Raw genomic sequence first — 12,984 nt, forward strand, 5'->3', positions numbered from 1 at the left:
CTTGGAACTTTGTTTCGGGCGCAGGAGGAGCAAGAAGCGGTGAACTCCAAGACATCCTGGCGGAGTGAGGGCCACCAATAATGGCAGGAGATGAGGGATAGAGTCTTCTTGGCTCCGGCATGCCCGGCGACCTTAGAGGAGTGTCCCCAACGCAGAACCCTTACTCTGTCATGGTCCAATACCACTGTCTTGCCCGGTGGTGGATTGACCAAACTTAGAGGAGCTAGGGTGACGATCTTTGCTGGATCGATGATGTGGGCGGGGCTCTCCTCTTCATCGGTAGGCAGAAATAGATAGAGCATCTGCTTTGGTGTTCTTATTACCCGGCCGAAAGTGGAGCTCGAAATCAAAGCGTCCAAAGAATAAGGACCATCTGGCTTGCCGAGGGTTGAGCCTTTGAGCAGACTGAACGTAGGCCAAATTGTTATGGTCGGTAAATATCGTGAAGGGATGGACGGCTCCTTCGAGAAGGTAACGCCATTCTTCTAAGGCCAGTTTAATTGCAAGTAGTTCCTTGTCCCCAATGGAATAATTGCGTTCGGGAGGAGAAAAGGCTTTAGAGAAAAAACCACATGTGACAGTTCGACCAGTGGAAGTTCTTTGCAAGAGAACTGCTCCTGCTCCCACGGATGATGCATCGACCTCGAGAATAAAGGGTCTATCGGCATCTGGACGGTGGATAACAGGCGCTGTAGAGAATTCTTTCTTCAGAGTTTGAAAGGCGTCTTCTGCCTCTGGAGGCCAGAGGCGGGGATTGGCCCCTTTGCGTACAAGAGCAGAGATATGCTTGGCTATGGTGGAGAAATGAGGAATAAATTGCCTATAATAATTAGCAAAGCCGAGAAAGCGTTGAATGGCTTTGAGACCAAGGGGACGAGGCCAGTCCAGGACAGCGGACACTTTCTCGGGATCCATCCTCAGACCAGACCTCGAGACGATGTACCCTAGGAACGACAGGGACGGTTGCTCGAAGACGCATTTCTCCAACTTGGCAAACAGGTGGTTCTCCCTTAGACGTTGTAACACTTGCCGTACGTCTCGCCGATGGGTAGAGAGATCTGGAGAGAAGACAAGGATGTCGTCAAGATAAACCACGACACAGGAGTAGAGGAGATCTCGAAAAATATCGTTAACGAGCTCCTGGAATACTGCTGGTGCGTTACAGAGGCCGAAAGGCATAACCAGGTATTCATAGTGACCGTCACGGGTGTTGAACGCGGTCTTCCACTCATCCCCGGCGCAAATTCGGACCAAGTTATAGGCTCCTCGAAGATCAAGTTTGGTAAATATCTGTGCTCCTCTAAGGTGATCAAAGAGTTCGGGGATGAGGGGTAACGGGTACTTGTTCTTTATCGTGATGCTGTTCAGACCTCTGTAGTCGATGCACGGACGGAGCGAACCGTCCTTCTTCTTGACAAAAAAGAAGCCTGCGCCCGCAGGGGAGGAAGACTTCCGTATGAAACCCTTGGCCAAGTTCTCTTGAACGTACTCCGACATGGCTTGCGTCTCTGCCGGCGAGAGCGGATAAATCCTTCCCCTCGGAGGGATGGCTCCAGGGATGAGATCGATAGGGTCGGTGCAGCGGAAGATTCTCGGCCTCCTTCTTATCAAAAACGTCCGAAAAAGAGCTGTAAGCGATGGGCAACCCGGAGGGCATGGAAGGGGGACGGGAACCACCCACGGGACGCACCGGCAGCAGACACCTCGCCCCACAGGACTCCCCCCAGCGCAGGATATTGCCCTTATGCCAATCCAAGGTAGGCCCGTGGGCTCGTAACCAGGGAAGACCAAGAAGGATAGGATGAGAGATGCCTGCTAGGACATAAAAGACAATCCTCTCTTTGTGCAAGGCCCCGACCTGGAGTTCTACCTCGTGGGTGACTAGGGTAATGGCCTCTTGAAGAGGTTTACCGTCCACGGAAGCGAGGATCCGTGGAGTCTCTAAGGTCTTGACGGGGACCGAAAATTTAAGGACCTCCTTGAGCCTAATAAAATTTCCTGCTGCGCCGGAATCCACATAGGCTGCCAGAGAACAACGTTTACCGCCAACGTGCAACAAGACAGACAGAGTGAGGGGTAGAGAGGTATCACATACACCTAGGGAGGCCTCTCTTACCTGACCTAGGCGGAGGAGTTTTCCGGACGTTCCGGGCAGGTACGGACCAGATGGGAGTCACTGCCACAGTAGAAGCAGAGACCGTGGATGCGTCTCTCCTCCCGGCGTTGTCCAGATAGCTTAAGCCGGTCTACCTGCATGGGTTCCGGCATAGAAGCTGAAGCGGATATTCCGGACCGAGGGCAGGGCGGACCACGGATGGCTGGGGAAGCACGAGGAAGCCTCCTCTCACGAGCACGTTCCTGGAATCGTAGATCGATACGGGTGGCCAGCGAAATCAGATCTTCTAAGGCGGTGGGAGTATCACGCCCAGCCAGCTCATCCTTAATTCGACCCGCGAGACCTCGCCAGAAGGCCCCTACCAATGCCTCGTTGTTCCATCCCAAATCAGAGGACAGGGTCCGAAATCGGATGGCATATTGACCCACGGTTTGGGACCCTTGGTGGAGGTTGAATAAGGATTCCGTGGTAGAGGCCAGACGGCCCGGCTCGTCGAACACTCGACGAAACGTCTCGAAAAAGGTACTTAGCTGGGAGACCACAGGATCATCCCGCTCCCAGAGAGGGTTAACCCAAGACAAAGCATCTCCTTCAAGATGGGAGACAATAAAAGCCACCTTGGCCCGCTCAGTGGGATATTGCTGAGGCAGGAGTTCGAAGTGGAGGCGGCACTGGTTCAGGAAACCCCGACACAGCTTGGGGTCCCCGTTGTAACGAGGCGGCTTAGCTAGACGGGGCGGTGGGTGAGGGGCCAAAGCTGGGACGGGAGCTGCGGCGACCGACTGCAGGGAGAGTAGGCGGTCCTCTATAGAGGCCATATAACTGAGGATATGGGTCTGGGTATCTCTTTGCTGCGCCAGCTCTTGCTGCAGGCCAGCCAATTGGGAAGCGTTCCCAGGATCGGAGGACTGGAGTGCGGAAAGACGAGAATCCATGGATTTCATGAAGGCCATGATACGGGTTTGATTCTCCCGCAAAAACAGCAACTCCTTTTGAGCCGCAGCGGCTCCAGCGGGGTCCATGGCCTGTTTGTTCTGTTAGGGTTCTAGGTAGAAACCCGAGAGTGGACCCTCTGGGTCGTGGCTCCAGAGCCCCCGAGGGCGAGCGGCCCAGGTGATGACCACCCCCTATACAGGGAGTGTTAGGGGCAGGCCCAAAGGGGATGGGACCACGACAGCCGGAACCAAAGGGACGACCCGGGGAGTAAACAGAAGAGCAGATCAGAGAGGGTATATGAGGAATTGAGTGGGCCCGGGACAGGAGGAGACAGGCTGCGGGAACCGGGCAGGATCAGGACGGAGCCGGGACCAAAAGCTGGAATGGAAGGACACAAGGAGATTAGGAGACTCTGGCCTAGGGGTTCGGGCAGAACACCAGATAGGGGAAGGAAGCGAACTATGCCGGAGACAGACAGTTACTGAGGCAGAGGACCAGGCGGGGAACAGGCACCGTGGAATACAGCATGGCGAAAACAGAGGACCCGGGGAGAGGGGTAGGAGGACAGAACGAAGAGGAAGGCAACAGCAGGGAGAACTGGACAGGGATCTCAGACGGAAAACAGGGCAGAGCAGAGCGCAGCAGGGGATGCGCAGGGACCTGAGAGTCGGGGGTGACGCTGCGCAGGAACGCTAAGCGCCACGGATCATGACAAACAGGCGTCTTACCTGTCAAGACGCCATGCAGAAATACCCGGTGGGCGCCGCCATGATGGGGCGGAGCCACCGGGTCACGTGCTCCCAGGATGCCCAGCGGTCGGTGACAGGCGAGCGCGCATGCGCGGGCCTCTGACGCGCCGTGACCCTGCAAAGCCAGACAGGGGACGGCGCGAGACCGAAGAGGGAGGGCGCCGGGAGGAGGACCCCAGGTGAGCGTCGGGGAGCGTAACAGAAGATTCCAGTCCCCAGGGGGAGCTCAGTTGACAGGAGGACTACGACAGTTCGTGCTTTCTGAGGAGAACCAGACCAGGGGGACTGAGGAGAGAGAACATCAGGGGGGTGGTCCTGACAGGAAGAACCGCATAAGGGACGAGACACTGGGTGTAAGACACCGTATTTGACCGTATTTGGGCAGCACGGTGGCTCAGTGGTTAGTCCTGGGTTCGAATCCCACCAAGGACAACATCTGCAAGGAGTTTGTATGTTCTCCCCGTGTTTGCGTGGGTTTCTTCCGGGTACTCCGGTTTCCTCCCACACTCCAAAGACATACTGATAGGGAATTTAGATTGTGAGCCCCATCGGGGACAGTGATGATAATGTGTGCAAACTGTAAAGCGCTGCGGAATATGTTAGCGCTATATAAAAATAAAGATTATTATTATTATTATTTGACACGACGACTGAACAGTAGAAGCGCTTTTGGTTTACGGGCCTAAGGCAGCCACAGTGACGGACCTGTCAGGAGCATCGACGAGTGAAGAGGGGACGGTGTATGCATACACGTCCCCAGTGTAACGTACGGTGTGTGGGAAGCGGCCCTGGAAACGGAGGGCCGTGAGGTGAAGGAAGTGCAGTGTGCTTCTGAGGCCGTCAGGTGGACGGCGAGTGAAAATAAACTTGGACCTGTTGCACCCAGAACCTGCCTCCATCTTGTCTCTGTTACATCTCTGTGCGGTAAGAAGAGGGACCACCCCCCACCCCCCAGCTCGGCCCACGAACCCTACACTTGGCGTAGTCAGCAGGATCGCCGCCACTAATACGCTATCTTCTGCGGCAGGCCTGCGTCTGAAGGACCGAGGAAAAACGTGGGCTGCTCTATTTTTGATTATAAACACCTGTGGACTACCAATTACTGACCTGTGGATTACAAATTGGGACGCTGTGGCGGATCTGCATTGCTGCAGAGGATCCAAGGCAGCAGCTGATTCTGCCCAAGATGGCGGTATTACTCCAACGCAGGAGAGAGGTCCGGGTGTTTGCCATGTTTCCGGATGGACTGGGGCCCCCTCCAACGTACCCCTGGGGGAAACGGTATGTGCCAGGAGGCCTCGGGCGCCTGGAGTGGCAATGGCGTCGGGAGATCGAGTCCCACTGGGAGTGATGGACAGTCTTCCAGATCTCAGGCGGAGAAGAAGAGCGGTTGCGGACCCTACAGGAGCGGCCGCCAAAGACATCACCGGGAAGCCTCCCCGCGGAGCCCCTGAGCCAGGAGGCCAGCCCCGCCGGACGGCGGGGTGAAGAACAGAGACTGCGGGAGAAGCCGCGGGAAGATGTGACGGAGGCCGCGACGTTGGGGAAGGTGAGAGTTCCCCCGGCTCTGCAAGAAGTCCCCCGCAGCACGCGGCCCCCTGTGTATCCGAAAGTCTGGCCGAGGAGGCCCTTACTGTTTATGATGAGCTGAGCAGGGCCTCCGTTCCCGTTCCTGATTCATCATGCCCGGTGGTGCCAAGTCTGGTGTCGCCGGTGCGGAGACTGTCTACAAAAGGCGCTGCTGCGTGTCCCCTGCCGGTAGCGACCTCATTCCCGGAATCGGCAGCTACTCCGGCTCCGTCTGGAACTCCGGGTGCGGCCTATCCCGCGGCCATGCCGGCGTTGGAGCCGGCTGCGGCCTATGTGTCAGGCCCTGTGGCCCAATCTGTGAGAAATCCGGCTGTCCCTGCACGCCACCTGGCCCCAGCGGCTGCTGGGCCGCTGACATCATCAGCCGCCTCTGCCCCGCCGTCATCCTCGGTTAAGTCCCGCCCACCGGACTCCAGGGCTCGTACCGGACCCTCTGTTTGGGTCGCAGGAGTTATAAAGAAGAAGAGGGCCAAGGAGCAGGAAGTCTGGAACCTGCTCCATGAGAGGGGAGAGGCTGGCATGGCGGCTGCACGAACCCCGGGACGGCTCGTTTATACTAACTTGCAGAAAGGGACACTTCTTGCATCCTGGGAGCTCCACGGTTGTGGGGTCCCTTTCTACCAGCCACCAGGAGATGGCTTGAACTGTTGGGAATTCGCTATCTGCATAACGGTGTAATTGGGACAGTTTGCGTCCAGGTTAAAGGAAAATGTTTTTCTTGTTATAAGTGTTGAAATTGGTTTGCCTGACATAGCGGGGATGCAAAAAGAAAAGTGCCAATGTTAAAGGAAGGGGGAGAAAGCCTGTTATATTTTTTTATTTTTTTGTTTGTTTTGTTAGATAAAAAGAAAAAAAATGGTAAATGAAAAAAAAAAAATAGAAAAAGGGGTACTATTGCTATTATAAAGTTGTTTTGTTGTATAATATGCAAAAGTAAATGCAACAGGTCTATGGGACCAAAGGAAAGTGTGAGATCCGAAAGGGGTCTGGATGTGGAGGAGGTCTGGGAGACCGGGACGCCGACCATGACCTGTTACCGAGAGAAAGATAAAGAAATGGAAGACGACAGGCGTCCAGTAGTTGCAGGTCAGTACCCTGACACCAAGGACACCCCCAGGAGAAAGCAGGCGGGTGTTGACAATGATCTGGTAGGTGTGAGGCCTCGATCATGGTGTACCGAGTAGTGGAAGGTGACAGAAGGGGAGAGTAGGGGAAGGTACACGCCATAGAGAAAATATGGGTGTACCTAGCCCAACTTGAAAGACGTTGTCATGTGGCGTGCGCGCTGGCGAGTAGCAGTAGGCTGCTCGGAGCATGGTGCTCCCAGTATGGTTCGGCCCTCGCGGATAGTGGGTTTGGCCCAACAACTGGTCCGACAACAGAGCGTAGGTGAAGTGTTAGAATGACGCAGGTAGGGATGACAATTGTTGGGGACGACAATAGACAAAGGAAGGGGGAGTGTAGGGACAGTGACCTGACGGATAGACGTACTTGTCAGTTATAACAGATGGATAACAGCTGGGCAGTAAAAGTGATAGGCAGTACCCTGGGTGACCACAAGGAGGCAGGGGGGAGTGAGAGGAAAAGGACTTGACAGCAGCTTAGGGCTAGGAAACCGTTGGTCGTGGGGGGCGGAGTTACAGGGAACCGGGAAGATATAAATACTGAGGGAGGGTTCCAGAAGATTCCTGTCCCCAGGGGGAGCTCAGGTGACAGGAGGACTACGACAGTTTGTGCTCTCTGAGGAGAACCAGACCAGTGGGACTGAGGAGAGAGAACGTCGGGGGGATGGTCCTGACAGAAAGAACCGCAGAAGGGACGAGGCACTGGGTGTAAGACACCGTATTTGATACGACGACTGAACAGTAAAAGCGCCGTTGGTTTACGGGCCTAAGGCGGCCACAGTGACGGACCTGTCAGGAGCGTCGACGAGTGAAGAGGGGACGGTGTATGCATACACATTCCCAGTGTAACGTACGGTGTGTGGGAAGCAGCCCTGGGAACGGAGGGCCGTGAGGTGAAGGAAGTGCGGTGTGCTTCTGAGGCCGTCAGGCGCGGCGAGTGAAAATAAACTTGGACCTGTTGCACCCAGAACCTGCCTCCATCTTGTCTCTGTTACATCTCTGCGCGGTAAGAAGAGGGACCACCCCCCACCTCGGCCCACGAACCCTACACATGCTTTACGGATGGGACAGTGTCCTTGGAGTTATATTCATCCTTCTTTTTCCTCCAAACATGGTTATTGGAGTCGATACCAAAAAGTTCTATTTTGGTTTCATCTGACCACATGATCTTATCTCTCATGCCTCCTCTGGATCATCCACATGGTCACTGGCGAACTTCAAATGGGCTTGCACATGTGCTGGATGAGCAGGGGGACCTTGTGTGCCCTGTAGGATTTTAATCCATGAAGGCGTAGTGTGTTAGTAACAGTAATGTTTGAGATTGTGGCCCCAGCTCTCTTCAGGTCATTGACCAGGTCCTTCCATGTAGTTCTGGGCTGATTCCTGACCCTTCTCAGAATCATCCTTACCCCACAAGGCGAGATGTTGCATGCAGCCCCAGACAGAGGAAGATTGACAGTCATTTGCGTTTCTTCCATTGTCTTATAATATTGAACAGTTGTTGCCTTCTCACCAAGCAGCTTGCCTATTGTCCTGTAGCTCATCGCACCCTTGTGCATGACTACAATTTTATCCCTGGTGTCCTTAGACAGCTCTTTGTTGTTGGTCATGGTGGAGAGGTTGGAATGTGATTGGTTGAGTGTGTTAACAGATGTTTTTATACAGGTAATGAGTTCAAACAGATGCAATTAATACAATAAAAATGACAGACCTCTCCATCCTTTGTAGGTGAGAAAATTTGCAAAATTGGCAGTGTATCAAATATTTATTTTCCCCACTGTATATTCACCGTATCGATTCCCTGACATTACACTTTCAATGCTACTCAGGTGTCCTGCTAATGCTTCCAATTCTGACCAAACATGTGAGTGCTTCTCCCAATCAATGACAGTAGCAGAAATCAATGCATCAGTGCTGTGACCAGTGACTATATTCTGCAACGACGTCTGTACGTCCAGAACATAATGTATGGAGGGCCAGCTTTCTACTTCTATTCTGAAAAGCATCATTTCAAATTTGGGCACTGAGAATTTTCCCCTAACATTGCACTAATCTGAAAAAAAAAAGTATGACAGCTCTGTGTAACACATCATATTTCTTAGACTATAAGACACACTTTTTTTACCAAAATTTTGGGGGAAAACGGGGGTGCGTCTTAAAGTCGGAATATACTTACAAGTAGTGTGGCAGCAGCAGGAGTCGGGCGATTCTGCGGCAGTCTGACGCTGCAGAGCGATGATCACACTCCCTTCCCAGACTGGTGCGGCAGTATTCGGAGGTGTGCAGTGGTGTCAGGCTCTGCCGATATTTTCTAAAAGCCTGAAGCCCCCGCACTTCCATTGCTGTGATGGGTGGACTCCGGGAAATTGGCTGCCAGAAGCGGCACATACACAGATTGAGATCTCGGCAACGTCTCGGGAGAAGAGATCTCCGTGCCGAGATCTCAATCTGCGCATGCGCCGACCCGGCGGCCATTTTCCTGGAGGCCACTGCATCTTAGCAGTGGGGATGTGCGGGGCTTCAGGCCTTCACAAAATGTCAGCGGAGCCCCAGCACCACTGAGCACCTACGAACCTGTTGCACCGGCCTGGGATGGGATTTCCCGGAGGCCGTTTCACAGCAATGTCTGGGATGGGAGTCATCTCCTCACCAGACCACAGAACCCCAGTGACAACGCTCCACCAGCGCTACAGAGTTCCCCCGTTAAGCTAAATTCGGACTGTAAGACAGACCTACATTTGATGCATTAATTTTTTTCCCCTATTTTCCTTCTGAAAATTAGGGGTACGTCTTATGGTCTGGTGCGTCTTATAGTCCGAAAAATACGGTACTTTTAAAAATTCAACACACAATTGTAGCAGCAAATGAAGGAGTAAAACAAGTGACTATACTCTGCATTTAGTGATTACTCCTCACCTGTGCAGTTATCTGTAGGAATATCCCCTTTATACAGCTCATCAACCCTCACATATGTCTCTGTAGTAATAAAATGGGTCAAATCTTCACCCTGAAACTACACAAGTATAAAACATATAAAACTAGTGGATAAAACAAGACTGAACACAAGACCTTCACAGTCGTCTACACATTACAGGCGATATCTCATGACACCTTGTCTCCATCTACCTGATGATCCTGAGAAACATTAGGATTTTCTTGTTTACAGTCCCGTGCACGAAAAGGACGGAGACATCTTTTTGTTTTTGTCCTCTTACTGGATAGAACTGGAGGAAACACATACAGAGACTGAATTAATTATTTACATACAGATAATTAAAGGCCGTTTGTATTTAGTCCTGTCTATTACCTGGTAATGTGAGGGGCTGGGGAACCTCCATCATGATGTCCTTGTACAGAACTATAAAACAAAGAAGAGTAGAAGTATGCCTAACAAGAGACCACCTATGTTTATTGAGATATAAGCCAAAAAGTACATTAAAAACACTTAAACATAGGCCAATGACTATCTAAAACATAAACCAGAAGCCCACAATAAGATTAAAACCTGTCCTATCTGATAACATAATGAACAGGATATCAATGGTAAACACAGCGACATTAATATATGCGCCTGGACACTAATATGATGAATGCTGGATCTATGTGGATGTCTGAAAAGAAAAATCAAAGCCCAATTAAGGAGATTGAGCACGTAATACAAAGCAATACTTATAAAGAAATAATAGCAGGGACTAATACGTGTAGATAAACATCACACATGGCACACTGCTGTAGGAGAGAGAGTCCCGGCTGTGTAACCGGGCCGGAACCAAAGGGAATGTCACCAAGGTTCCTAGGGAGACTGTTTCCGGGGGACACAATTAGAGGACGGGCCGGAGAGTTCTAGAAGGACTGGGGGCGGAACCAATATAAAAGGAGCTGAGGACGCCAGCAGGGGGCACTTGACAGAGCGGGAGGGAAGGAGCAGGAAGACTGGAGGGCGCCAGAGAGCCAGAGCTAGAAGGAGACGACTAGAGGGACTCTCTGGCCTCACCCCGGCCCAAATACATCAGGTAGAAGCACTCCTGGGCCAGTACCGAGAGGTATTCGGCAATCATGAGGACGATTTCGGGTGCACCACAGCCATCACGCACGGCATCCCCACTGAAGGAACGGCCCCTATCAGAGAGCGATACCGACAGATACCCCCACTACTATACCAAGAGGTAAAGACACTGCTGGGCCAAATGCTATGGAAAGGAATTATCCGAGAAAGCCAGAGTCCTTGGCCGGCCCCCACTGTGTTAGTCTGAAAGAAGGACGGCACCTTATGGTTCTGTGTAGACTATCGAAAGTTGAACGCCTGTGCCATCAAAGACTCGTATCCGCTGACCTGTATAGGGGCGTTCCTATCAGCCCTGGGGAAAAGCACATACTTTTCTACCCTAGATCTGGCCAGCGGGTACTAGCAGGTGCCAATGTCGGAGGAAGACCGCGCCAAGACCGCGTTCATCTTGCCTATGGGACTGTTCGAATTTAATCGTATGCCGTTCGGGCTAGCCAACGCCCCCGGGACCTTCCAACGGCTAATGGAGTGGTGTCTGGGATATCTCAACTTCGAGGCCAAGTTGATTTACCTAGACAACATCATCATCTACGCGGCCACGTTTGAAGACCACCTGCAGCGGTTGGGGCAGGTGCTCAGTCGGCTGCAAAAGTACGGGTTGAAGGTAAAACCCCAGAAATGCCACCTGTTCCGTACGCAAATCGAATACCTCGGACATACCGTCTCTGCCGAAGGCGTTAGACCGTCCGTGGAAAAAGTCGCCACAATACCGGGTGTGGCCTACTCCCGAGATGGTAAAAGACGTACGGGCCTTCCTGGGGGTTGCCCGGATATTACCGTCGCTTCGTAAAGAACTTCTCCCACCGATCCCTGCAAGACCTGCTGAAGGGAGCCCCTGCAGTAGCTAATAGTTGGAAAATTCAGTGGCGAGAACCGCAGGAAGAGGCCTTCCAAGATCTCAAAACCGCACTCTCGGAAGTCCCTGTGTTGGCCTACGCAGATTTTTCGCAGCCGTTCATACTGCACACCGACGGGAGCCTACACGGGCTAGGAGCTGTATTGTCACAAATCCAAGACAGCCAGGAAAGAGTGATCACTCCACGACTTCGAACGTAACCCTGACAATTACAGCTCCTTTAAGCTCTGGCTTCTCGTGGTGGTGTGGGCCATGACGGAGCGGTTCGCGGAGTACCTGGCAGGCTCTGAGGTAGTGGTCCGGACTGACAACAACCCACTGGCCCACCTCAATAATGCCAAGTTGAGGGCCCTAGAGCAACGGTGGGTGGCACGAATGGCCAAATTCAAATATAAAATAATCTACAAACGAGGAGCGGAGAATGTGCATGCCGTTGCCCTCTCCAGGATTCAACGTACGACTCCTGGGCGAAGTCGAGACGACGAGCTTGAAGGAGAAGAAGCACCGTTCGCTTTAGCCCCCGCCGGGATCACATCTGTGACACGAGAACAATCCCATGTAGGACTCGCTAGGGGCCTATTAGAACAATCCCGGGATAAATGGATCCAACAACAACAGGAAGATGGAGAGATTGGCTCCCTACGTCAATAGGTGTCAACGGGCCGGCTACCCAGCGACACAAAAAGACAGACGCTGACTCGGGACACTTTGCTAATGCTACGTCAGTGGGAGAGGCTGGTGATCAAAGGAGGACTATTGTACCGAAAGGCAGTGCTGCGCACATCAGCGACAGCCTGGCAGGTAGTAATACCGGGAGCCCAGCTCACTGAACTTGCTCGGGAGGCTCATGAAAAAGGGGCTCATTTTGGGGCACAAAATACTTTTCAGTGGCTACAACAAATGGCCTATCATCCCCGCTTGCAGGCCACAGTGGAAGAAGTTTGCCGTGCGTGCCACCTATATGAGTTAACTAAACCACCGGAACAGGCTCTAGTACAAACAATAGTAACAGCAGCACCCCTCAAACTCTTGATGATAGACTATTTAACATCAACCCCACTCACCAGGGGTACGAGCATTGTCTAGTTATGGTGGACCATTTTCCCAAATTTGACGTGGTGACCCCTACCTGAGATCAAACTGCGGAATCGGCCACCTACGCGATTTGTAAGAACTTTATCCAAGTATACGGCTGCCCCAACGGATCCATTCAGACCAGGATGTGTGCTTCCTGGGAAAAGTAATGGAAGAGTTACACCGCTTATATGGTTTTGATAAATCCCGGACCACTCCATACCACCCCAAGGAAATGGGGCTTGCGAGCGCTTTAATCAGACATTAATCCAAATGCTACGCACCCTGGAAAGTGACTGGAAAGCCTGCTGGCCCGAATACGTCCTGAACTGGTCTGGGTTTATAACAACCGGGCACACCAAGTCACCTGCTACACCCCGTACTCGCTGCTATTTGGCCGGGAAGGCAAAGGAATCACTGAGGTGGAGTTAAACCCGGAGGAACAACCGTGGACAAGAGTCTCCTCGTGGGTC

At 52.6% G+C, this 12,984-nt stretch overlaps 1 protein-coding gene across 1 annotated transcript in view; it reads right to left on the bottom strand.

The window, feature by feature from the left end:
- LOC141051169 (uncharacterized) overlaps positions 1-12,984 on the bottom strand; it is an 872,784-nt gene that overhangs the window by 242,052 nt on the left and 617,748 nt on the right. Inside the window, exons 19-22 of the mRNA XM_073548034.1 lie at positions 12,567-12,668; positions 9,823-9,873; positions 9,642-9,739; positions 9,432-9,528 (exon numbers count right to left, since the gene is read on the bottom strand). Coding sequence (XP_073404135.1) covers positions 9,432-9,528; positions 9,642-9,739; positions 9,823-9,873; positions 12,567-12,668 — 348 coding nt within the window. The remainder of the gene's footprint in view (positions 1-9,431; positions 9,529-9,641; positions 9,740-9,822; positions 9,874-12,566; positions 12,669-12,984) is intronic.

The sequence above is a fragment of the Dendrobates tinctorius genome, unplaced genomic scaffold (assembly GCF_039654945.1).
Source record: "Dendrobates tinctorius isolate UK_male_01 unplaced genomic scaffold, ASM3965494v1 ptg000155l, whole genome shotgun sequence".
Classification (NCBI taxonomy): Eukaryota; Metazoa; Chordata; class Amphibia; order Anura; family Dendrobatidae; genus Dendrobates; species Dendrobates tinctorius.